General features: G+C 48.9%; 2 protein-coding genes across 8 annotated transcripts in view; both read left to right on the top strand.

Annotated features, from left to right (window-relative positions):
• GATAD2A (GATA zinc finger domain containing 2A) overlaps positions 1 to 6,286 on the top strand; it is a 77,240-nt gene extending 70,954 nt beyond the window's left edge. For 6 of the 7 annotated variants that reach the window (XM_048495745.1, XM_048495748.1, XM_048495747.1 and 3 more), the window contains one exon: positions 690 to 2,112. In XM_048495745.1, coding sequence (XP_048351702.1) covers positions 690 to 1,289 — 600 coding nt within the window. In that variant the 3' untranslated portion in view covers positions 1,290 to 2,112. Of the gene's footprint in view, positions 1 to 689; positions 2,113 to 4,573 lie in introns of those variants that run through there. The other variant, XM_048495749.1, reaches the window with a different exon arrangement.
• A 7,389-nt stretch (positions 6,287 to 13,675) lies between these two features.
• NDUFA13 (NADH:ubiquinone oxidoreductase subunit A13) lies at positions 13,676 to 25,394 on the top strand. Its single transcript, XM_048498588.1, has 5 exons — positions 13,676 to 13,837; positions 18,172 to 18,250; positions 19,756 to 19,827; positions 24,315 to 24,384; positions 25,208 to 25,394. Exons 1-5 carry the CDS (start codon positions 13,735 to 13,737, stop codon positions 25,325 to 25,327), a joined length of 444 nt encoding a protein of 147 aa, XP_048354545.1. The 5' UTR covers positions 13,676 to 13,734; the 3' UTR covers positions 25,328 to 25,394.
• Positions 25,395 to 25,420: the final 26 nt, after the last annotated feature.

Below are 25,420 nucleotides of genomic sequence, written 5' to 3'. Positions count from 1 at the left end.
CCCGAAGGTGGCCTGTGCAGGGGACGGCTGCCCATGAACACAGTCAATGAAACCAGCGCTATTTAAACAATTCAGCCGAAAAACGAGCCAGCCCAAGAACAGGCCATTGTAGGTTGCAGTCAGTTTAACAGGAAAAAGTACTTGGCAGCTTGTCTTACAAACCAAGTCAATGAGTTTCCCAGTCTGAGGAACTTGTGCTGCACAGGCTTCAAGGGGGGGGGGGGGCATGCAACGCACCGGGCATGCAGCACTGTGGGGGCGTGGCAGGGGCGGAGGACACACGAGTGCACCGGGTGCTTTTTCTCCTTGCTACGCCTCTGTTGTGCTGGGTGATTCCAACTCGGAAGAGTGGTTGATCCCTGCAAGCACTGTGTACGTGCAAAGGGGGGTCGGAAGCAAAGCAGAACAGGCAGAGGCTGGTTCTCTTTAGCTGCTAGTTGTGTGACTGACATCTGGGAAGAGCCGGTGATCAATGCAAGGCGCTATATGAGTGCAAATTGGTGCTTGAAGCAGAACATAAGAGGTTGAGGCCAGTTAATGTCTGGGGATTGTTGTTGATCGTTGCAAGTGCTGAACAAATGCAAAGGGAAGCCACAGAGAGCAGGCCGAGGCCCCTGGCGTGGACCGCAGCTAGTACAGATATTGTGTTCAGGACTGATGCCACCTTTCTCTCCCTGGTTCCTCCGCAGACCTCTGGCCAGCTGCCTCGAAGCGCCAGCACCCCCCGTGGAGTCTTGCATGCATTTAGCCCGTCGCCCAAGTTGCAGAACGCGTCCGGCGTGGCCGTGCTTGGTGGCAGGCAAGGTAAGCGTGCTCAGAGGCCCACCGGGAAAGGCGGTGCTTGCAGTTGGAAGAAGACTCTCACCGACGCAGGTAGATGGCTCGCTCTTCTCTTGTCACCGCTGGCCGCACTCCCTTGTTCGGCCAGCAACTCAAAAACCAACTTCTGGGTGCACAGGGTGCTTCTCTTGGCTCTTCCCGTCAGCTTCTCTCTTCCCTCCCTCCCTCCCTCCCTCCCTCTTTGCAATGTGTACTTCAAGCATAGAATGGGACCTCTCAGAATCCTGGCAGGGAGGGGGGTTGTAGTTTCTCTGTCCATATCAAAAAGGGGGGAAGAGGGCGAGGAGGAGAACCTGCTGCTTGAATGCGAACAGCACCGCATCGTAGCACCCAGCAGTCGTTCTGCAACCAGGATTTTAAATGGCCCGTCAGTGCAGTCCTGTGCAGGCTTTCTCACAAGCGAGTTCCAGCAGACAGGGTGCAATAAATCCTTCCCGCATCACGCATGATGGATTGCAAGCAAAGTTGTATCTGCACGGCTGCCAGGCAGCTAAGAGGCATTGCTCCCACGAGCGGGTTGGTGGCAAGCCCTTCCCTAAGATGGTGGCTCACTGCCCACCTTCTTTGTTGGGGTATGCGTGCCTTTAAAAAAAATGTTTTAAACACTGTCTGCCCTAATTTAATTAGAGGGCCTGGGCCATTTAGTCAGCGGAACGTGTTTAAATTGATTGTTCAGATCAGTTACTTATTGCGACGCCTGGTCCCTGTTTGTGCAATATTTGCCTTTTTGTCTGTGTCTGTGTGATAGATGGGGCAGGGGGCTCTGAGGTCCTCAGGTGAAGAATCTGGTGAGCTGGAGCATTTCACTTCCTCTTCCTGCACACCAGGCTGCCAAATACGGGTCCGCACTGCCACAGGTCCCCTGTTGCTTTCAGCCATCCTGTTGAAGACCTCTTTCTGGCAAGGGAGCGCTCACAGCCTCTCGCAATGAAGTAGCTGAAACCAAATGACAGAACGAAAAGTCTGGATGCAGATCTCTGATTTTACAACCCAGCCTGCCTGTGTGACTAATTCTGGCCCCCTTGGCAGGGTCAGGGTGCAGCGAGGAGTGCTTGAGCACCTGCACGAAGGGCGTGGAATGTGTCAGCCACAGAGATGTGCTGTTGCGTTAACTGGACAGGGCCATCCTTTTCTGGGTGTAACAGAGGATTTGTCAGAGCTTCTAGGGTGCAGAGGTCCAAGACCCAGATATCTTTTCACAACATTTATTTTTCACAACATATTTTTCACAACATTTATTTATATTTATATATTTAGAGTGCTGTGGGGTTTCCGGGCTGTATGGCCGTGTTCCAGTAGCATTTTCTCCTGCATCTTCAGAGGATCTGATGGTAGTAAAAAGTGGAGTATATATACTCCACTTGCTCTACTACCATCACATCCTCTGAAGATGCAGGAGAAAATGCTACTGGAACACGGCCATACAGCTTGGAAACCCCACAACACTCCAGTGATTCCGGCCGTCGACAATACTTTCAGCAGAGTTTAAAGTGGAGCTGCTCTGGTAAGATGAGAAGGTCTAGTAGTCTTCTTGCACTCACTGCAGCCTCCTAGCACACTTGGAAAAGAATACTCTCCACACAAGATGTTATTTCCATAGGAAGGTTTTACTTTTGCAAGGTTACACAAGTCTATGCTATACAAGACTATAGAACTCTTCAGAACTCTTCAGCAGAACACAGTGAAAACACAGAACTTAGACTCACTCTCAACTTACTGAACTTAGCATATACAATACAATGCCCATACAGCCAACAGGATACTTTCCCCCGCCCCGGCATCAGCCTCTCATTGGTCTAGAGTTACTGTTGAACTCACCAAACACGTTAAAGGTTAACTGGGTTACTCTCTTGTTCCTAGGGATCAGGGGTAGAAGCGGGAACCTGCGGCTCTCTCAGGGATATGTTCAGGGCCTCAACTACAATTCCCTGAATCAGCCAGTCTGGCCATGCTGACGAAGAGGCTGGGATGGGGAATTGTAGTTCCTGGAACATCTGGATATTTCAAGAGGTTCCCTGGCACCCCTGCCATTCTAGACTGCGACTGGGTCTCCCGGCCTTGCTGTGTTGGCAAACTTCTGCTAACTTGAAGATGACCCTCTTGCGAACCTTTCTTTTCTATATATCACTAGCCGGGTCTGGCCACGGCTGCTGTGGCTCAGTCTGGTGAAGTGAAAAAAGAAAGAAAAGAGGGAAGCTTAACCGGCGGTTCGAACATGTGTCATTGCACACGCTTGCAGGGGAGGGGCAAGGGGGGGCCCCTCACTCCCCTCCCTCTCTCCCATGTTCCCTTGCATAGCCTCGGGCCTCGGCCCCTCCCCTAACGCTCCCCTTCCTCTGCCAGGGTGGGTGGGCCATGCGTCCAGGTGGCGGCCCCTCTGTCTTCTTTTCACTCCCTTCCCTTGCAGGCAAATAACCTAGCTTAAAACATCCTGAGAGGCATGAGCTACGCGGCGTTCAAATTTCAGAGCCGCTTGGTCCCACAGAAACCCCGGACCCCTCCCCCCCCTCACCTTCCCCTTCCCTCCACTAGGGTGGGTGCAGGGCCATGTCCAGATGGCGGGCCCCATCTTTTTTTCACTTCCCAGTTGGCAGCGGTTTTCAAGGAAGGCATGGTTGTTTCCCTTGTATCAGAGGGTGTTACTTTGACGGCCAGCAGATGGCGCTGTTGCGGAACAGAACTGTGGTTCCAACTGTCACAGGTGTGGCATGTACACAACAGGAGGTGTGGAAACAGTATGGAAACCTGGCCACACGCACGCTGAATGCGCTAGTGTGAAAATTCTCAAAAGCAATTGGTCCAGTAGTTTGGGAGATTACCTGTCAGCAGAAAAATGCACTGATAGATTTTTATATAGATAGATGACAAATACATTTATATATTTATGTATATTTTCAATTTGTATCCCACCCTCCCCCACAGGGGTCAGGGTGGCAAACCATAAAATAATAAAAGCAACCATAGCAAAAATATAATAAAATCATACAGCAATAGCTGCAACAGATGGCAAACATCCCCCCTTTTCCATATCCATGGGAGGCCAAGGTGGTGATACGTTCATTTGCGCCACGGTATGGAGGGAAGATGTGCCTTCGTCCCCAGAAGCCCTGACCATTGAGACTCCTGAGAGCTCCTGCCTGCATCGGCCCGGCCAGCGATAGAATATTTGGAAAGTACTATCAAGTCCCAGCCCACCTACTGCACCCCCTTGGACTTTCCAAGGCGAGAGATGCCGAGAGGTGGTTTGCCGTTGCCTGCCTCTGTGTAGCCCTCCTGGTCTCCCATTCAAATATTAACCAGGGCCAGCTGTGGCTCGCCTGGCCCATCCAGGTCAGGACCACTGAAGGCAGTTACTATGGTCAGTGCTATAGGGTTAAAATACTATTGTAATGTAGCTGCCAGTGGAAAGTTAGGTCACAGGTGACCCTGTAGAGTTTTCAAGATGAGATGTTCGGAGGTGGTTTGCCATTTGCTGTTGGTACAGAAAGACCATCCTTTTTTTGGTGCTTTCCCATCCAAATGCTGTCCAGGGTCAAGCGACCCTGCTTAGCTTCTGACATCTGATGGGATCAGGCAAGCCTGGGCCGTCCAGGTGAGGGTGATGGAGTAATTAGAGAAGTGTGTTTTTAAATCTCTGATGTCTGTTGATGTCTCTTTTCAGTCTCCTGTGCCGGTAAAGCTCACCTGTTTCTTACATCTTCTCTTTTCCAAAGGAGCTTCACTCGTCATTGAGCCCTGGCCTCGCCGTGCACAAATCAACTTCTTCGGCCGTGGACCGCCAGCGCGAGTACCTCCTGGATATGATCCCACCACGATCCATCCCGCAGTCTGCCACTTGGAAATAACGAGGAGCCTCTGCCTTTAGTGGGAGACTTCGACTTTTCGTAATCCCTCACCTCTCCCCCATTTGAATCTGCTGCCTTTCTCTGCCTCCCCCCACCCCCACCCCTTTCCACCTTGCAGTGGAAAATCTGCTTTTGAGCCTAGCTGGATTTGCCCCGGGGGGGAGGGGGATGGCAGGGAGGCTTCGGGGGTTTTTGGTCAGCCCTGCTGAAGGCTGCCTCACATTCCACAGGGTGGAAGGAACACTTTTTGGGGGAGGGGGGGGCAGGAACAGCAATGATGCGGGAGGCTACCAGATCCTTGTGGCAAAGGCTGGCTTGGAGAGGGGAGAGCAATCTCGTCGATTCTTCTTTTTTCCCTCTGTTTATGTATTTCTTTTTTAGTTTTGGGGGGCTGATGTTTTTGTTTTGTTTTTCAATCAGCACTAGCACAGAGAAAAGACGGGCGCTCTGAGCTGCTTCTCGATCCCATCCCTGCCTTCCATTTATAGTTATTTGGGGGGGGGGGGTTGTTTCTTTTTGTTTGTTGGGGTTGTTTTGGTCGATTGTACGATGGTCGGTAGCGATCAAGAGTATACTTCTTCCCATGCGTGGAAAGAAATTAGGAACTGGAACCCAGCAATAGCAGACAAAATTGGCGAGGGCAGATCAGCGGCCCTTTTTCTCCCTCCCCGGCACCACCCCCTGTGATTCCCAAGGAAGCAATAGGTCTGATGGCCATATTTTATTTTTTTCTTCTCAGTCCAGTAATAAATTATGAACCAGTGTGATGATCTGGCCACTGTCGGAAGAAATGGGGCAAATGAACACAGGTTTGGCTCTTTTGTAAACTGCAAATCTGTGTCCAGCTGTCTTGCCTTGGACATGCAGTGATCTCAGCCCTTAGAGTGACCGGACAGTTGAAACCAAAAGAATGTCTTGATATCCTTCTGAACAGTCCACAAGTGGGAACAGGGGTGAGTCATTTGTAGAAGAGGTCAAAGCAAAGGACAATAATTTTTACAAAACAATATTTTGGATTTTTCTTCAGTGACTCCTTTTTCTCAAAAGAATTTTTTCCCTCTTTGCCTATCTAGGAGCAGTGTGCAATTTAGGTTTGTTGAGCAGAAGGGACCAGAGGAATAAGAGGTTTTGTGTTTTTTTTAAAAAAATAAAATGGATTAAAACACAAGACAAAATTCCAGCTATAATTCTGATGCTTCAAATTTACATTTTCAACCCTCCCTCTCTCTCTCTCTTTTTTAGTATTTGTTTTCTAGTGGCAGAAAAGTATGGACCTTTCTATTACAATTCGTAATAACATGTTGGTGCCAGACTTCATAATGGCATAGAAGGTGCATTGCAAAGTTATATAAATATATATATATACACACACATTTATATATATATATATATAAAGAAAAGGAGGAGGAAGGCATAGCGGGGTATAATGCACACTGTGCAGTTGAACTTTTTTTTGGGGGGGGGAACTGGGTAGGGCTGATATTTTGTTAGCTGCAAGTTAGATACTTAATTTAAAAAACATAAACAACTGTGGCTGTATGGGGGCAGAAGTCCCTTTTCGGAATATGACTATTGCATTGTAATAAAAAAGCTCCTTCTAATTCTTTTTTCCCCTTTCTGTTTGTGCAAATCTTGACTTTGGTGGGTTTGGTTTTTACTGGATAAGAAGAAAAGCCAGGATTTCCAAAAGAAAATTCCTTCTTTGGCAGAAAAGCTCCCTGGCAATGTACTCACTGCTCTCCCTGGCAGAGCATAGTGCCTCAGGCCCTCGGGCACTCAGCAGTGCTTCCCTTGGCGTTCACTGTAGACAGCTGCTGCTGCAGGGGGCAGCGTGGTGGTGTAGAGCCAGCGTGGTATAGTAGTTAAGAGCAGGTGCACTTTAATCTGGAGGAACCCGGTTTGAGTCCCTGCTCTGCTACTTGAGCTGTGGAGGCTTCTCTGGGGAACCTGAAGTTGGCCCCATGTAAGGTTGCAAGGAAAGAGGCTGGACACAGTGATATCATCCGTCAGGAGAGAAGCTTCCAAGTGGCTAATCTGTCGAAAGCTACGGGTCCCGGCACCTTTTATTAGGGCTTTCGGGAGGCGGGTCTTCGGGAGGTGGGAGAGCAGGGTGAACTGAGGTGATATGAGTCAAGTAGGGACTGCGACGGCGGGAGGAAGTGTTCCTGTGTGGGCCTAATCCATACCTGGGGGTATGCACCTTTTGTCCCTTTGTCCAGGGCATCCCATGACCGTGAGTCATGGGGGTCTTGTGACAGGTGAGCTCACCTGCCCAGATGGCGCAGGCATTCCCGTGCTCTGTCTGAAGCTCTGCTGGGTGAGGCTGGCTCACCCCAACAGAACCAGATTAGCTTGTGCACTCCAACACATGCCAGCTGGGTGACCTTGGGCTAGTCACAGTCTTTTGGAGTTTTCTTTTCTCAGCTACTTCACCCACCTCACCGGGTGTTTGTTGTGGGCGGGGGAGAAGGGAAAGGAGATTGTAAGCCTCTTTGAGTCTCCTTACAGGAGAGTAAGGGGGGATATAAATCCAAACTCCTCCTCCTCTTCTATTAGTGCCATTCAAGTAACAGGGATTCCCTATATATGCCGCGAGGTTTAACATTTGGCTGCATCTCCTGCAATGGCCCTTTTAGCATTTGGCTGCTGGTGCTGTACGCTTCTTCTGTACGTTCCATTGGTGCCTGCAGGCCCAAAAAGGCTGGAGGACCCAGGTCTACTCATGTCAAAAGCGGGAGCTGCAGGCTGCCCCTCCACCGCCGAGATTCAGCAAAAATGAGCCTCTGAAATATAATCAGCCTTGGTTGCTTGAGCTGGCTCTTGTCACACTCTCTTTTTGCTTAAATATCAGTGGAGCTGCAAAGCAGCCCATTGAACAGACCTCCTCCCCCTTTTAGTGTGGGTTGCCAGGGAGTTAGTCCAGCCTCTTCTTGGTGTCCTCAGCTCCAGTTCCTCCTCCTCCTCCCCCCCCCCCCTTGTGCTATGAGAAGTGGCCTAATGGGGAGAGCAGACATTCTATTTGCAGAGCAATACATTTCAATGCAGGCCAGGGCATTGTTGACTTTGTTCAAGCAAGAGAGGGAAACTAGGAAGTTGTGGCTTCCGGCTTGTAATGACCATGTACCTGAGGTAGTATTTTCTCCTGACATTCTACCTACATCTGTGGCTGCCAGCCACACATGCAGGCAACACATCAGGAGAAAACAACCCATAAAACCCACAACATCCTAGTGATTCCAGCTATGAAAGTTTTCCACAGTACAAGAGAGGGAAATGTTGCTGGGGACCAGGACCGCTGCTTCCTTCTCCGGGTGCCATCGAGGACAAGGGACTTGGGCTTTTCTTCAATTAAACAGAAAGCCAGAAGGCTGCTGCGTGAACTTTCTAACCCGTTATACCTATTTTTGGCATGGGGCGGGGGGCAACCCCCTGGTCCTTCCAGCTCTGCTGGCTTTCTCCCACTTCGTCTGTGATGCATTGTTGTGGACTTTCACCCCTCAGCCAGTCCCCCACCTCTGATGCAGGGCGTGACTGCGCCCCTTTTGCCTCAAGCCTGCTGTCGGCCGCTGCTCGTGGAGTTTTCCAGGTTTCATTGAACATCGCTTCTGTGCAAAGGGGGACCTTTCAGCCAGCCAAGAGCCTGCTTTTCCTTCTGCTTGAGGAAAGCAGATCAGGTAGGAACCTATGGCACTCCAGATGCTGGCAATTGGCCATGCTGGCAGGGGCTGATGGGAATCTTCAGTAGTCCATGAACATCTGGAGTGCCATAGGTTCACCACCACTGGCCTAGGACCATAGAGTTGGACGGGGCCATACAGGCCATCTAGTCCAACCCCCAATTCAAAGCAGGTTCAGCCTAGCGTGTTCATTCAGCCACTGCTTGAAGACTCCAGTGAGCGTCCTTGGAGACGTCCAGTAGGCTCGTGATTGACAACCAGGTGTGTTTTCTTTTAACTTCAAGGCTCAAGAGCATGAGGACTGTTACAAAGGCAGAATAGACGTTATCCAGGTAATTTAACAGGTCTCCCACTTCGGCTGTGACACTTGAGTAGGGAGCACCTTTTTCTGAAACCTTGCCAACTTTCTCTGCTCCCCACCCTCCTAGCTGGGTGAGCAGTGTGCTGCCTTGGGGCTTGTCCTGATATGCTCTGGATTGAAAAACACACTTTGCACACATAGCATGCTGCTTTCACTGAGCAGAGGGAGAACTTGAATGGGCACCATCGCAAGCACTGATTCCCTTCACGGTCTAGCTGTCTTGCTGAGAGTCAAGGTGGATGATGTGGTTTAAAACCCCGTAATCTGACAACAGAAGTGTTCCACCATTAATTTTAGCTCCCAAAGATGCGCTATGTCTTATTTTCAGGGGATGTCTTATTTTTCTGCTCCACAGCTGCATGCTCTAGTGTTCTGTTCGACGGGCATTCTTCCAAACAAAAACTTCGCTACATCTTACTTTCGGGGGATGCTTTATATTTAGCACTTCAGGAAAATCTCTACTACGTCTTATTTTCAGGGGATGTCTTGTTTTTGGGGAAACAGGGTAATAAGCAACCCAGTCATACTGGGACTGCAAAAACAATTGGTACATCAAGGAATGCAGAAAAAGGAATTGCAACAGTTGAAAGTAACGGTTCTTACTGGATAATGCATGCTACACACACAGGCAACGGATGCAGTTGTAAAAATGCCTACCTGAACTCTTCTCTGTAATCGCATCTAAAGCCTTCCTGATCTATGCAGGCATTCTTTCCCACCCCAGGGCCTATTTCTCAGGTAACCCTTTTGGTTTTAAAAAGACCAGGTTAATGGATGGTGGCTGCCCCATTCCATAATTGAAGACACACAAGTAACGTGTGTTGAAAGGGGGTAACAATAAACCCAGACTTAGGGGTTTAAATTATGGCAGTCCCAGCTTTAGGCCAGAAAGAAAAAAAGGCTTCTAGCCACGTTAAGTCACTGAGAAGCCATTTTTTTCTCACTATCTTCAAGAAGACCCACACTCAAGTTTGGTGACTCACTCTAGAGCATGGTCAGTGGCCCTTGGCTGAATGCCTTCTGCCATGTCCATGGTCTGTTTTCCCCAGGAACTACTTTTTTAGACTGGTTGTGGTGGGTTTTCCAGGCTGTGTGGCCGTGGTCTGGTGGATCTTGTTCCTAACGTTTCGCCTACATCTGTGGCTGGCATCTTCAGAGGTGTTTCACAGAGAGAAGTGTGTTACATGCTGTGTTCAGTGAGAAGGGAATGTTTAGTGGGGTATATATTGTCCATGTCCCAGGGTGGGGAACAGGGTCATAGGTATAGATATTTTATGGGGGGATTTGAGGGTGGGGCGACGCCCCCACCCACTCCTGGGGGCATGGCCACACCTCCCCAAGCCCCACCCCAGCCTCAGTGCTTATAAAAGCAGCTCTCCGGGGCCAGGGATGGCAGGCTTCCTGCCCCGCCCCCCACCAGACCACTCCACCCTGGGGTACACACACCCTCCCAAGCCCCACCCCAGCCTCAGTGCTTATAAAAGCAGCTCTCCGGGGCCAGGGATGGCAGGCTTCCTGCCCCGCCCCCCACCAGCTGGGCTCCCAGCCGCCAGCCCTTTCTGTCCTCCCCTTTGGGCAGAGGTGAAGCAAAATCCGAGTCCCCCCCCCCCATGGGCAGCCGCTGTGATGCTGGAATCCACCCCCAAACAGCATCACTTTCAATGGTGTTTAAACTAGAGAGCCTTAGATTCTGACTTTTTTAAATCCACCTTAAAGGCAGAGAATCTTGGGGGTCCCTAGCTAAAACAACATTGAAAGTGATGCTGTTTTGGGGTGGATTATCCCCCACCCTGAAACAGCATCACTTTCAATGTTTAAACTGGGGACCTCAGATTCTCCCTTTAAATCCATGCCAAAGGAGAGGAGACTCTGGGGAAATTTGGGGGGTACCTGCTGTCAGGGTGCACGAATGGTTAAGCAGTTTAGGCAGCAAGACCAAACTTGGGGAGTCTTTTAGGAGATTCTCCTAATGATGGCCACTCTGTGTTTGGTGAGAGTTCAGGGGTCTGTGTTAGTGTGGACCCCTCAAAGGTGTAGCCCCCATCTTCTAATAGCTCCCATTGGAAACAATGGGGGATGGGGCACCCCCTTTGAAAGTTTATAACTTTGGACCCCCTGGACCAAACTTCACAAAACCTGGGTGGCATCATCAGGAGAATCTCCCAACAAATCCCTGAAATTTTGGTGCTGCTAGCCTAAAAACGGCATCCCCTGCAGGTCAAAAACAAAAAAACACTAAAAAATACAAAAAAACCCACAAAATGGGGCGGAGCTTCGACACCTAATGAGCCGGGTTGAACCTCGAGAAAACACACAACCCCTTTACCTACGCCCTGGTGTGGGGGAACCACACTCAGTAAGCCGCTTAAAGTGGAACTGCATACCCCACCTAAAAAAAAAAAATTCCCTTTCACTGGACACAGTGTGTAACACACTACCCTCTCTCAGTGTATGCCTCCTGCCTCAGGGACATGTGGGTACCCTTATGTCCCCAAGCGCCTCCTCATTTGGTCACGTAAAGTACTAACATACTTCTCAGGGTCGCTTTGTGTTTTTTTTTTAATTTTTAAGTGTTTTCTCACGCTCTGGCATTCTCTCAGGGGCGCATTTCTATAGCTGCTAGTAACACCAAAAATTCTCTTAGGGTACCATCCAGAGACTGTCCTGATGATACCAGCCAACCCAGGATAATGTTTGGTTTAGGGGCAGCAAAGTTAGGGGACCCCTAAAGCAGTGACCCCAACCCCTATTGTTTTCTAAATGGGAGCTAACCTGAGACGGGGCTACCGCATTTGAGGGATCATAACTTTGGTCCCCTGAACATAACTTCACCAAACTTGGGTGGCACCATAAGAATTGTTAACATATGATACCCTGAAATGTTGGTGCCACTAGCTTTAAAAATACACCTCTTCCAGGGCACCCCAAGAAATGTGCCTAAGATTCTTTTATCTGGTAGTGACTTTGCTACCATTGTAGCCAATGGGGAATTTCCTTGGAGCGTGTAGGCAGGCTGCTCATGTTTTTTAAGATAGAGGCACCAGACTTTCAGGGTGTGGCCTCCAGGAGGGCCTCCTGGTAATAGCATCCAGGTTTGGGAGACCTTGCTACTTGTGGGTTCAATTCTTATGGGCCCCCAAAAGGCTTATATTTTGTTTCCCCCGGCCCTGCACACATGAAAGCCTGTGGGCTGAGTTCTCTCAGAACTCTCTCAACTCCCCACCCAGAAGGCCATGGTGAAGCTCACCAAGCTTTCTTGGATGCTATTACCAGGAGACTCCCCTCCTGGAGCCAACCTTGAAAGTCTGGAGCCCTCGGCCTTCAATCTTCAAAAATGTGCAGCCTGCCTCAGAAATTCCTCATTAGCTATAATGTAGCAAAGTCACTGCAAAACAAAGAATCTTGGGCAAATTTCTTGGGGTGCCTGGAAGGAATGTATTTTTAAAGCTAGTGACACCAAAATTTCAGGGTATCATCTGTTAACTATTCTTATGATGCTACCCAAATTTGGTGAAGTTATGTTCAGGGGGGCCAAAGTTATGGTCCCTCAAATGGGTAGCCCCCATCTCAGGTTAGCTCCCATTGAAAACAATGGGGATGGGAGAGTCTCTATGATTCACCCCTGCAGATGTTAGGAACATTAGGAACAAGATCTACCAGGCCACAGCCACACTGCCCGGAAAACCCACAACAACCAGTTGAATCCGGCGGTGAAAGCCTTCGACAACACTTTTTTAGACATTCTGCACACCATCATGGGGGTGGGAAATGCCTCAGTTCCTTCTCCGGCTGCTGCTGCTTCTTCCCATTTTCTTCCTTTGTAGAAAGCACCTCTGTCCGGACTGGAGGGCAGCCTTTCCAGGCTAGGGGCAACTCTGCAGGTGAAAATATGCAACACACTTAAATATTTTTTACAAGGCTTGCACATATATTCCCTGGTTTTCCAGCTGCCATTTTTAAAAGGGGGCTATATTCCAGTTTGTGTGAAGACAAGGGGTGCAGACAAATTTCTCCCTATGTTCCCTGCAGGATGAAAACGCCCTGTGGTGTTTGCCTGGTTCCTTCCCCCTTTATGGGTCAAATCAGCAGCCTCTGTGGTGCTCAGTAAGGAAATGTGAGACTATCATCAGGTTGCAAGCAGGTGAAAGTTTTCAGACGTATTGAGATGTGGCGCCCGTGCCAGCGATTCTGCCTCCGCCTTGGCGCCTCTCGGTTCTGAACCAAGAGAGAGAAGAAAATGGAGGTGCTCTCCTTGCCTGTCCCGGAGCTCTTGAGGTCAGCCTGACCCTTCCCATTAAGCAAATCAGTTGCCAAATGAACTGGGGTTGATGTTTTCAGCCAAAGCCTGGCTCCCCAGCATGAAAAAAGAAGACCATGCTGAAGACATTAAAGTTCAGCACAACGTGTACAAAGCATGCTTTTAAGGACTCCTTGGTATGTACATGTGGCCATAATATGCTCCTTCAGTGCCAGTTAAGGGGACTAGGAAGTCTGGGTACTCACAAGTTATTTACATGTTGCTCTTGCTTGTGAGTTGCAAGAAAACACCAGGCAGAAAACCTTCCGGGGGGGGGGGGGACACACTTTATAATTTGGACTCATTTCAGAAGACGCCGCAGGGGGGAGGGCACATTTTCAGGGCGAGGCGCTCTCCGCCATGGTCCTCCTCTTCCTTGCAGTGTCTCTTTTTCACAGGATGCTCAGGGAAATGCTCTTCGTTGCCATCCAAGATGCCAAAAATAACTGAACATAAAAGGGGGGGAAATCCCTCTGCAAAGCGGGCACCGAAGGATCTGAAGAAACTCCGTCCTGAGGGCAGGCGCTCTTTGCCCAGATATACGGTAACCGCCGCGCGCCATCCCCCTCCCCCCCGCGCCTATGCGCGTTTAGTTTCATACTTACGGTAGCTCGGCTCGGCGGTCTCGCTCAGGAGGGCGGGGGGAAGGTGAGTGGTGATGTCATCAGTAGGCGCCGCGAAGCCGAGTGTTGCAGTCTCCTGCCCGCTTCAAGGATGGCGGTGGCGGCTGCCGGGAAGGTGAAGCAGGACATGCCGCCTCCGGGCGGTTATGGCCCCATCGACTACAAGAGGCACCTGCCCCGGCGGGGGCTGTCAGGTGAGTCGCGGCTGGGCTCCCCCCGCCCCAGAGTGTGGGAGTGGGGAGGTCAGACTGGGGGCCTCCCTGCCTCTTTCTCCCGCTCCACTCTCGTCAGGGACAGAAGATGCTGGGGTGGTCGCAGGGTTGCCAGGTCTGGGTTGGGGAATCTCTGGATGTTTGGGGGTGGAACCTGCGGAGGGCGTGGTTTGAAAAGGGGAGGGACTTCAGTGGGGTTTCAAGCCAAACAGCCCACCTTCCAAAAAAAGCCATTTTCTCCGGCGGGGGGGGGGGGGGGCTGATCTCTGTCATTTGGAGGTTGGTTGGGATTCCGAGAGATCTCCAGCTGCTACCTGGAGGTTGGCAAGCCTAATTAGAGGCCTGTAGGCTTCTGCGTCTCCCACTGTGACCACCCCACCCACCCCCCGAGGCGACAAGACTGGTGCTGATCCTCAGATGGGCTCGGCAGGGTTGGCAGATCCTGGAGGGTGGCAGGTAGGGCGGAGGGAGGCCTGGAGGGAGCTCCGTGGGGACGTGATGCTCCGGAGCGTTCGTTTTCTCCAGGGAGACTCTTGATCTCTCCTTCGCCTGGACCAGGGGGCTGCAACCTGCGGTTCGTGGACTGCAATTGGCCATGCTGGCAGGGGCTGATGGGATTTGTAGTTCATGAACATCTGGAGAGCTGCAGGTTGCAGACCCCTGGTGAACATTTGTTGCAATTCTGGGAGACCTGGGGACTGGCAGCCTTGGTTTGGGGGCTGTTGCACTGTCGTTCTCCGCTTTTGGGTAGCTGGCCCCTGAAGAGCCTCCCTTCACACAGTAATTTGCAGGAATTATGATTTATATGAGTGGGTCTGTAGTTCCCAGGTGGGTGGTCGTGCTGGTCTTCAGTAGGAGAACAAGACTCAGGTTCAGAAGGTAGGTGAAGTTGGGTCAGCACTGCTGGTGTTATTAGATCCCACCACAGTATTTGACATGGTCACTTACAATCATTTGACCCACCATCTGACTGGTGCTGGGATTCGGGGTGCAGCCTTGAAATGCTTGGCCTTGTTTCTCCACGACTGGGTGACTCAAGGGGGGGGGCATCCCGGAGGCACCCACTGGTTTGTGGGGTGCCACAAGTTAACATTTACATATGGCCCCTGGCACAGCTTGTTTGGAGCTTTGGGCTGAGTTGACATCAAAACGCTGATGACTCTCAGCTTGTTCTGTTGATGGATGGATGGCCACTGCCCCAGATGTAGTAGCACAGTGTCTTGCGGCCATGGCTGGCTGGCTGAGTAGAAGACCTGTAGAGGTCCTGTGGCTGGGTTGAGGCGGTCCGGTGGATGGTTTTCAGCTGCCAAGATTTGCGGATGTAGCATTACATCCAGCTGCATCTGTTAAAAGCCTGGGTGTGATCCTGCAGTTCTCCCTTTCCATGGTCACCAATACAGCAAGGATCGCCTTTTGCCATCTTCGACAGGCCAGGCCGTGGGGCCCATATCTATCCTGCCCTAACTTGGACACAGTGATTTATGTGACAGTCACCTCCAGACTAGACTTCTGCAACTCGCACTACGTGGGCCTGCCCTCAAGACTGACTCAGAAACTAGCACTGGTCCAGAATGCGGCCGTCAGACTTCTCACCAGTACGCCAGTGAGAGATCATATAACACCTATGTTCCGGCAGCTGCATTGGTTGCCAGTGGAATTCTGAATCAGGTTCAAGGTTCTAGTTATAACCTTTAAGGTCCTGAGCAGTCTGGGACCATCGTATCAGCAGAATTGCATTGCCCCGTATTGCACCAATCCTCCAATAAGAACCTTCTGGTGGTCCCTGACCCCAGAGACGTGCAATCAGCCTTGATCAAAGCCAGGGTTTTTTCTACCCTGGCTCCAGCCCGGTGGAACTCTCTGTCCGCTGACACCAGGACCCTGCGGGACCTTGAACAGCTCGGCAGCACCTATAAGATAGAGATGTTCCACAAGGCGTTTGGCTGCCTATGTTATCTGTCAGTCTCTACAAAACCAGTCAACGCTCAGTCACTCTGAGTTGCCCCCTTTTCGGAACTGGCCGCTCTCTCTCAGCCTAACAGGACTGAGGTGACAGTAAAAGGGGATGCCCACATGGGCTGCCCTGAGTTTCTCATAGGAAGAACATCTCCTCCCAAAAAATAAAGGAGCCAACAAGGAGGTATGACTGTCTCACCCCAGATTGTTCAATAACAAGACTCTGGGTCCAGTTGATTTCTTTATTATGGAACCTCATCAGGAAATGAGCATTTAGATTTCTATTGCCAGAACTAAGCATAGCCAATATTGCGAGCACCAATATACCCCATGCCCCCCCCCCCACGTCCTGTCACCCCGCCCCATCCGACCAGTTTCCAAGGAGGGAGGGCACCTCTCCAGTCCTATGGTCTGCTGGAACGGAGAAACTGCCTTCCCCCACTAGGGTCAAAACAATCTCCATTCCACCCGACTGAGAGCTGCAAGAGCAGGTAGCTCATGAGCTGATCCCAGGCCTGAGAAAAAGGAAAGGGGGGCTGGGGGGGTCTGAACAGAAGCAGGTGCCCAGATCCCAGGCGAGAGGTGACACATGGCAGGATCAAACAAGAGCTGATCATGGCAATTACGAAGTTATTGTGGCTAGTAGGTATCAATAGCACGTTTCTTTATTTGGGGGCCTGTATGTATTCTTAACTTAAGTATGTAGTAAAGTGTTGAGGTAGGATCTGGGTCAGCGGCGTAGCCACCAGGGGGCCAGGGGGTGCGCGATGCCAAAACCTCAAAAATGCATTTTAAAAAATACTTTAGTGTTTTTACTTTGTCTGCCTGCAGGTGGCGCACTTTTTAGACTAACGTCACCAAAATTTCAGGTTATCATCAGGTGATACTCCTGATGATATTCAGCCAGGTTTGGTTCAGGGGGTCCAAAGTTATGGACCCCCAAAAGGGGTGCCTCCATTCCCCATTGTTTCCAATGGGAGCTAATAGTAGATGGGGCTTCCCTTTGAGGGTCCATAACTTTGGACCCCCTGACCCAAACTTCACCAAACCTGGGTGGTATCATCAGGATAGTCTCTTGCTGATACCAGCCAGGTTTGGTGAAGTTTGGTTTAGGGGGTCCAAAGTTATGGACCCCCAAAGGGAAGCTCCATCTACTATTAGCTCCCATTAAAAACCATGGGGAATGGGGGTTCATAACTTTGGACCCCCTGAACCAAACTTCACTAAACCTGGGTGATATCATCAGGATAGTCTCCTGAAAGTAGCCTGAAATTTTGGTACTTCTTAAACATTGCTCACCTGACAGGCACACTCAATTTTTCCCCAGATTTTGGTCCCTTCTGAGTGGATTTAAAGGGAGAATCTGGGCTCCCTAGGTTAAAAAAAATTGAAAGTATTGTCAAAGGCTTTCACAGATGGATTCAACTGGTTGTTGTGGGTGTTCTGGCCGAGTTTCGGTGGTCTGGTAGATCTTGTTCCTAATGTTTCGCCCGCAACTGTGGCTGGCATCTTCAGAGGCATATCAGAGAGGAGTCTGTAATAAGAGAAGTCTGGGCACAGTGTATAACAGACTTCTCTCTGTGATACACCTCTGAGGATGCCAGCCACAGATGCAGGTGAAACATTAGGAACAAGATCTACCAGACCACGGTCACGCAGCCTGGAAAACACACAACAACCAACATTGAAAGTGATGCTGTTTGTGCGGTGGGTGGGGAATCTACCCTGAAACAGCACCATTTTCAATGTTGTTTAAACTAGGGAGCCCAGATTCTCCCTTTTAAAGTGGCTTTGTGGAGAATCTGGGCTCTCTAGTCTAAACAACATTAAAAGTGATGCTGTTTCAGGGTGGATTCCTCCACCCACCCACCCAAACAGCATCACTTTCAATGTTGTTTCAACTAGGGAGCCCAGAGTTGTGAGTTGGGGCATGCGTTCAGATTTGTGAGTTGCGGCATGTTCTATAATGTGATTGTGACTTTGAGATGACATGGTGCAAAAATTGTTCTTTGGTCATAGTGGGGGAGGGCTGCCACACCGGGGGGCGGGTGTGTGTGTGCGCAAAACTCAGACTCCATTTCCCCTAGCTATACCTCTGATCTGGGTCCAACATCTGACCAGGTCCAAATCCCCACAATTATATGAAATTTGCTGGGTGAATTTTGGGTCAGTCACAATTTCCCCGCGTAATCTACTTTACAGGGTTGTTGTGAAAGTAAACTGGAGGAAGGAAGGTTTATGCATGCTACCCTGAACTTCTTAGAGGAAAGACGGGATAAAGTTGTAGTAAATAGACCGGAATCTGCTGCCGCCGCCATTCAGTCCAACCCCCCCGTTTCTTTGTTTTCTTTTCTGCCTAGGCTACAGCCTGTTTGCCATTGGGATCGGGACTATGATGTATGGCTATTATAAAATGATCAGGTGGAACCGAGAAAGGAAGTAAGTTGAGATACGTGAACCACATTAATCAGAGTTTATTCTTTCCCACAACTATCACTACCCTGGTCATTGCCCACCTGCCTATATATGAGGAGTACCATCGTCCTGAAAGAAAGCATGCAGGTGGATTCCCATCCCCAGCCCACAGTACAGATGACAGGTGTGGTTGGATTGTAGGAAGATTCCCACTAGCCAAAATTTAGGTTATCGAATGGGTGTGTGTGTGTGAAATGAAATATTAATTGGGGGCTGCTGCTATTGCAAGGATGATCAAGAAAATGTATCTATGACATAAGAACAAAGTGGCTACAGTGTGCTCCTGTGCCCCAGATTCCCAACATTTGAAGTAGCTTCTTGGGAAAACATGTAGTGAAGGAAAACGGTAGAGGGGGAAATCTGGTCAAGAATGTCCAAGTGGAGGAGCAAATGTAGATCCGTGAATTTATCTAATCCCCGTTTATAACTGTTTATGTCTAGAGCTATACTCTGTCTCACTGAAAGATCTCAGGAGATTTTTTAATTCCTCCACCAATGCTTCCTGGACCCCGGCCCAAACACCAAACTGGGCCGGGCCACTGGGCCTGGAAACAGCCCCCCCCTTCTCTCTCTCTCTCTCACACACACACACACCCCACACAGGACTCAAACACCAAGCAGGACAGCCTCCCCACTGCCTGTGCACTCGTTCACCCACCTGCTCGCAGTCCCTCGGGACTATTTTCTACTGCGGAAGCATGCACGTCTGCTGCACCACTAATGGCCGCACTTTTATCTTTCTGTGAGACAGCGTATAGTGGCTGTTGCTGCATCATGGGATAGTGAGTTCTCATGCTGTGAAGAAAAGTTGCCTGTGCTGCCCCATCAACTTCATTGGTCCTCCTGAGTTCTAGTATCATGAAAGAGGGAGGTTTTTTCCTTTCCGCTTTCTCCTGGCCAGCCATAATTTTCTCAGCTTCTATCACATAAATTTTCTTTATGTTGAAAAACCTCATATCTTTTCCTTATAGGGAAAGTACTTCAACCCCACCCCCATCCTTGTTCTATGCAGGAATGCATTTCCTCCACCAGAGGATGACTTGACTATGTGATTCTTGCAATTGGTATGTTTGGCCTGGGGATTTTACTGTGCATTTTATTTCCCTCAGAAATATTTTTCCTCCTGACAGATTTTTTTTTTTCTGTCAAGTTGCAGCTGACTTTTCAAGGCAAGAGATGTTAGGAGGTGGTTTTGCCATTGCCTGCCTCTGTATCCTTTGCCTGATATACTTTGGTTGTCTCCTGTCCAAATGCTGACCAGGGCTAACCTTGCTTAAGCTTCCGAGACCTGACAAGATCAGGCTATCCCGGACTATCCCGCTCAGGGCCCAGAGGTCTGTAGAAGAGAGTAAATGTCGCCCTGACTCCATTGGACCACTCACAGAAATCAGACTGTTCTTTTCTGAGGGACCACAACCTTGTGCGTTTGCACCTTGGCCCTTGTCTGAAACATTCCTTCTTCTCCTCAGACGCCTGGCCATTGAGAACTTGGAAACCCGAATTGCACTGATGCCTCTTCTGATGGCTGAGGATGACCGAAGGTAGGCACCGCCCCTTGGCCACGGGATCCCGGCAGGGCTCTCTGCTCCCCAGAACTGCCCTAATCGGCCCATTCTTTGCTGCCTATTTGGCCCCTACTCTGACATCAGAAAGCTAGCCTTACTGCCCCCTAAGCACCTCAGAATCTTGTAAGTTGATTTCTGTTCCACTGCCTACCCCCCACACACACACTGCAGTGGAGCTTGGGGCAGCTAATAGCATATAGCACAGGTGTCAAACTTGCGGCCCTCCGTATGTTATAAACTACAGTTCCCATCATCCCCTACCAGCATGATGCTGGCAGGGGATGATGGGAACTGTAGTCCAAAACATATGGAGGGCCGCAAGTTTGACATCTATGGCATATAGGGCATATAGGATATATGATTAAGATCCAGTAAATATAAAGATACACAAAATTAACATCAGATTAAAATAAATGTAATAAATATAATATAATTTGAATCTGCCCCAAGCCCAAGATAGTTTCTGATGCCTGGGCTCAACTTCCAAGACTACTCATGTGTTCCAGCTGACCGATTGAAGGCCAGGTCGCCTGCACTGCTGACATTTCAATTCCTGGTGATTTTTTAAAAATATATACTTAGTCTGACAATGCTAGGATAAGCTGCCTTTCAGCTGAGGGCCAAACTAGGTGTAAAAGTCCTCTTACAGCCATTGGAAAGGCACAGGCAGGGAAAAGAAGATCTCCTATTCCCGCTTTGTGGAAACCAGGATCAGGTTTCTCAGTGTCCCTGGGCTTTTCTAAGATGGTAGCCTCAGGCCAGACCCGTGGCCGCCATAACATCCAGTTTAGCTCTGAATTTTTTGAGAGAAAGGTGTGTTTGGATGAGAGCAGGCCCAAAATCTGGAAACTCGAAATGGTATGCATGAGTTCTCAAAGATTTATTGAAAAACAGAAATAAAAGAAATAAAACATAAATTCAGTTACAGAGATTGCTCAGCTGAATACATTCTTAGGTTCTGTTGGGACCTCTTGCCCAAGAGGTGCTTCTCTTAGCTTAGCCCGTGATAGTGTAACTTTTGTCTTTGTTCTTAGTCTCCAAGAAAACTTCCCTCCTTGCCATGTGGTTACCCAAGCCTTTGAAGTGCCTTATTTGGGCATCTTCCTATCCTGGGTACATTTCCATGGCCTTTTGGTTTCCCTATCTGGCGATCAAAGACAATTTTAACATGTAGGTGTGATGCTGCTAGTTTTACAGTACAATTCCATCACAGTATGGTTTTCCTTAGTTAGATAGAACTACAGGGAATATTAGAAGAGGCATGCTGGACCAGACCAATGGTCCAATCCCGCCTCCATCCCAAGGACTGCCTTCGAGAAGGCCACAGACAGGATACAAAAGTAACACCCTTTTTTTTAACTCACCCCCACCAGTTTATGATCTTTGCAGATAGACTGCCTCTGAGTATGCGTGTTCCATTGACCTATCACAAATCGCAGCTTTCAGAGTATATTCTGTCCTGCATATCTCATCCTTCTTATAGTTTTTACTGATGACTCCTACAAGCCATAGAATGAACTCAAAAGCACTCCCTGAAAAGTGAATCCCAACCTTCTTGTATGGTAAAACTGAGGAATGTGGTCTTGCTGAATGTGGGGTACCTCGGCCCCAAGAGCTTAATTGGAAATAACAACCTTATAGGTATGGTTACGGTTTCTAGGTTCTTCCACAAACACATTCTAGAGTTTGAGCCAAACTCTGCCTGTAAATGGATGAATGTAGCATAAAGCTTTCCCTTTTTAAAGGAAGCGTCTTTCTCAACCACATGAGACAAAACCAATGCAATGAATCCACCTGCTCCAGGCCTGGAATCTGAGCTGCCAGCATCCAGTGATTCAGCTTCAGGTGTGGATGGAAGGTGTATAATTTACCCAAAACTGCTAGGGTGATAGTTAGCAGAACGGTTTCATGGCCCTTTCTTATAAGTGGGCACTCCTGCTTGCCCCCACGGGTCAGGTATGAGCCCTCTTCCAGCAGTTGCCCTGAAGAAGGCAGCACTCTCAGGCAGCCGTCAGCTGTCAAAAACTCAGGAAGAGCTGGGAAAACAGACCCAGCAGAGAATGTGCGAAGGGGGTAAAATTAACCAACTTTGTGAGTAAACCAACAAGAATTCCAAGTTAAATGGGAAATAGGAAATAATAATTTATATTATTCCCCAAAATAAGAACAAAGGTGGAAAGTGAAGAATATGGCTGAAATGATGGGCGTAAATTATTTAAAAATATTTAGGACATAGAATGTATGGAAAATGGTTTAAAGAGGGAAAGATAAAAGAATAATTATATTAAGTAAGATAGTTATAATTTGATAATATAAGTTGTTATTTTGTGAGAAAAAACCGAAAAATGTATAACAGTAATAAAATATTAGTGTGTTTTATCAATTTATTTGGTGCCACCAGAATTTATCTTAAAAATAGCCGATATTGGTAATGGACAAGATTTTTATATAATATTGTAGATATAACTTTGTTGCCTCTCTTAATATTTAGAATTTTAACTATAGGATCTATTTTCTTTTTGTCTTCTCTTTCAGTTACATTAACTTTTATTAATAAAAATTCCTGGAGCCCTTCGGGGATCGGGCGGTATATAAATTTAAGAAATAAATAAATAATAAAAATTAAAAATAAATTTTAAAAAGAAGGTCAGCAGGAACCAAATTTGGCCTAGGCACTTTTCCAGACTTCAAATGCTTAATCAATAGCTTCACCTTCTCCAGTGACACTGGATCCTAAACCAGCAAATCCTCACTCTTCTCTAGTGGATGACATTAAAACTGAACTGGGGCCATTGAACACAGCAAAGAAGTCTTTTTCCTCAATTCCTGTAGAGTAATCGGTATTAGAAATAATTTGTGTTGAGTCGGCTTCCTTAATTGGTTTAGGACAACGCACAAGCTCAGCTTTGACAGTGGGTTCCTCCCCCGTATAGGTTGTCTGAAAGACTTATTGGTTCCTCCCTTGGCAGTTTGTCGTCAAAACTGCAGAATGTTCTGAGCTTTGCACTATAACATTTCTTTTGACATTTCAATTGGCCATGCCAGCAGGGGCTGATAGGAATTGTAGTCCATGGACATCTGAAGCGCCAGAGTTGGACACTCCTGGGCTAGCAATGTGATTTATTCTGCCAGTATGTTCTCCTCTGTCATTTGGGCTCCCAGAGAATGGACTGGTTGGAAGGGGAGGTAAATTTAAGACAGCCCTCAGTGTTCTCTGGGGATGGTGCTGCAGCACCAGTGGGAAGAGAATCAAAGCAGTTCCATGTAGCTGAAATTATTGGTCCAGCCTCATAGCACTTGGTGTAGGGCTGGAAAGTGCTGTCAAGTTGCAGCCAATTTGTGGCAACCTCTGAGGGTTGTTGAGGCAAGAGACATTCAGAAGTGATTTGCCATTCCCTGCCTCTGTGTAGCGACCCTGAATTTCCTTGGTTGTCTCTTTTCTGAGTACTAACCAAGGCCAACCCACCGTAGCTTCTGAGAGCTAACAAGACAGGGCTTGTGTGGGCCCGCCAGGTCAGGGCATTCAAGAGCAAAAAAACATCGGTTCTACCTTGCTTCAGAGCGGCCATCAGATTAAGTTCTCCTGGGCTAAACAGCCACTTTGGTTTGCCCATCAAAGTTAGCCCAGACTTACGGCAACTTTAAAACACAAGAGTGGTCAGCTGCCGTACAGCCGTCAACACTCTGGTCACAGTCTGAGTTCAGTCTGGCCGGAAGTCAGTTCCAGGTGGCCAGCTCAAGGTTGACTCCGCCTTCCATCGTTCCGAGGTCAGTAAAAGGAGTACCCAGCTTACTGGGAGTAAAGTGTGGGCAACTGAGAAAGGTAGTGAGAAACCATCCAGTAAACAAAGCCTGCCGAGCAAGTGTGATGTGATGTCATCCTGTGGGTCAGTCATGACGCAGGAGACCATCTTTACTTTTAAACAGAGGTGTATCAGGGGGGAAATGGCACCCGGGGACAACACCGCCCCCCCCCCGCCCCCCTGTTGCACCCAGGATCATTTGACATCCCTGTCCTCAAGGTCATTTCTCACACTCACACACACACACACAGCTTTTAAAATACAGTTAAAACACATTTAACACATAATTGAAGTATGTTCAACAGGAGCATCCAATTAAATCAATAAACAATCAAACTGATGCAAGGCTTAAAACTTTAAAAGTTACAAAAAAGGGATTTTGAAGAACTCTCTTGCTACTTGTGTCTGAATTGGCCCCGTGCTGGTGTGGAGCACAAAATAGATAGCCGGTTTAGACAACTATCTAGAACCCTCCAGCAAAGTTTGGGATTATGAGGCAGTGAAGGAAAGTAGTAACTGCTAGTTGAGCCCAACAGCAGAGGGTGGGGAGGGGTTGAGAGTGCAGCTCTTGACCGGGGGGGCTCGCTCTGGGGCAAGCACAGCCACTCTGCCAGCCCTTGGGTTCTGGCCCTGAACCTCTGTTTCCATCCTTCTGTTCAGGGTGCTGCGCATCTTACGGCAGAACTTCGAAGAGGAGGCTAAGATCATGAAGGATGTTCCAGGATGGACGGTGCGGCCTTGAAATGTTCCGTAAACGAGAGTGTTGCAGTCAGTGGGGATGTCCTACTTACTCTTCAGCGCCCCCCCCCTCCCCCGCCCATTGCCTAATCTCCTTTAGGATGCTTCCTCGTGAAGTAGTCCAGAGGTCCCCAACATTTTTCAGCCTTTGGGCAACTCTGCAATTCTCACACAGGGCAGTGGTTGCAACAAGAGGCCCAAATTCCAGGAAGAAGAGAGGTAATTTTAATAATGCACTAGAAAGGAAGAGGGAGACAGGGAATGAAGCCAAGGCGGTAGTGGCAGCTGCTGTCAAAAGAAGGTTCTTTTAATATGCACAGGCAGCTGGCTCTCCAGTGGGCAAGCACAAGTCCTGCTGGGGAAGAGTTCCCCAGTTTTTAAAAACACTTGATGGATGCCACGGCACCCTTGTTGGGGATCCCTGGCATAGTCTGTTGCCTCCCTAGCTTGTATGTAATCGAAAGAAGGGACTATGTGTGGTTTGATGGAAATCTCCAGGGAAAGGGAGTGGGCTGCAAAAGTAAGCTTTGCCTCACTGTTTTTAATGAATAAGAATGTCTATCAAGTGATCCAGGCAAGAGAAACAATCCTAGAGAAGAAAGCTGAGCTTTGCTCTTCAGCGCACCCTTTGCCCGTGGCCAGAGGTGGCATTGCAGCTACCAGGAATAAAATGAAAATTAAGTGGTGACACCTCAGTCTGAGATGTGTGTGGCTCAGCCATAGATTAAGAAGCTTCCCAGGTAAATTACCTGCCAGGTTAACCTCTTCTTGCCTCCAGTTTGTCAGCCTTGACACCCTTTTATGCTTCCTTGCAGGTGGCCGAGTCTCGCTTCCACACCACGCGTTGGGTGCCCCCCACCCCCGATGAGCTGTACTACTTGCATCCCCAGAGCGAGCTGGACAATGCCAAATTCGGCTGTCAGTTTTATACATAAGCGGGGGGGGGGGGGGGGGCTTGCCTTCCAAAACAGTATATTTGTTAATAAAGTTTGGCGGAAACAATCTTGCTGTGTCCCTGATGTTCCTGT

The sequence above is a fragment of the Sphaerodactylus townsendi genome, linkage group LG05 (assembly GCF_021028975.2).
Source record: "Sphaerodactylus townsendi isolate TG3544 linkage group LG05, MPM_Stown_v2.3, whole genome shotgun sequence".
Lineage (NCBI taxonomy): Eukaryota > Metazoa > Chordata > Lepidosauria > Squamata > Sphaerodactylidae > Sphaerodactylus > Sphaerodactylus townsendi.
Note: the sequence above shows the minus strand (reverse complement) of the source record. Positions and strands in the feature narration are given on the sequence as shown.

Coding starts and splice junctions, on each gene's coding strand:
- NDUFA13 (XM_048498588.1), top strand. CDS start 13,735: ATGGCGGTGGCGGCTGCCGGGAAGGTGAAGCAGGACATGCCGCCTCCG. Junction 19,828..24,314: donor ATGGCTGAGGATGACCGAAG/GTAGGCACCGCC, acceptor CCTTCTGTTCAG/GGTGCTGCGCATCTTACGGC. Junction 24,385..25,207: donor AGGATGTTCCAGGATGGACG/GTGCGGCCTTGA, acceptor GCTTCCTTGCAG/GTGGCCGAGTCTCGCTTCCA.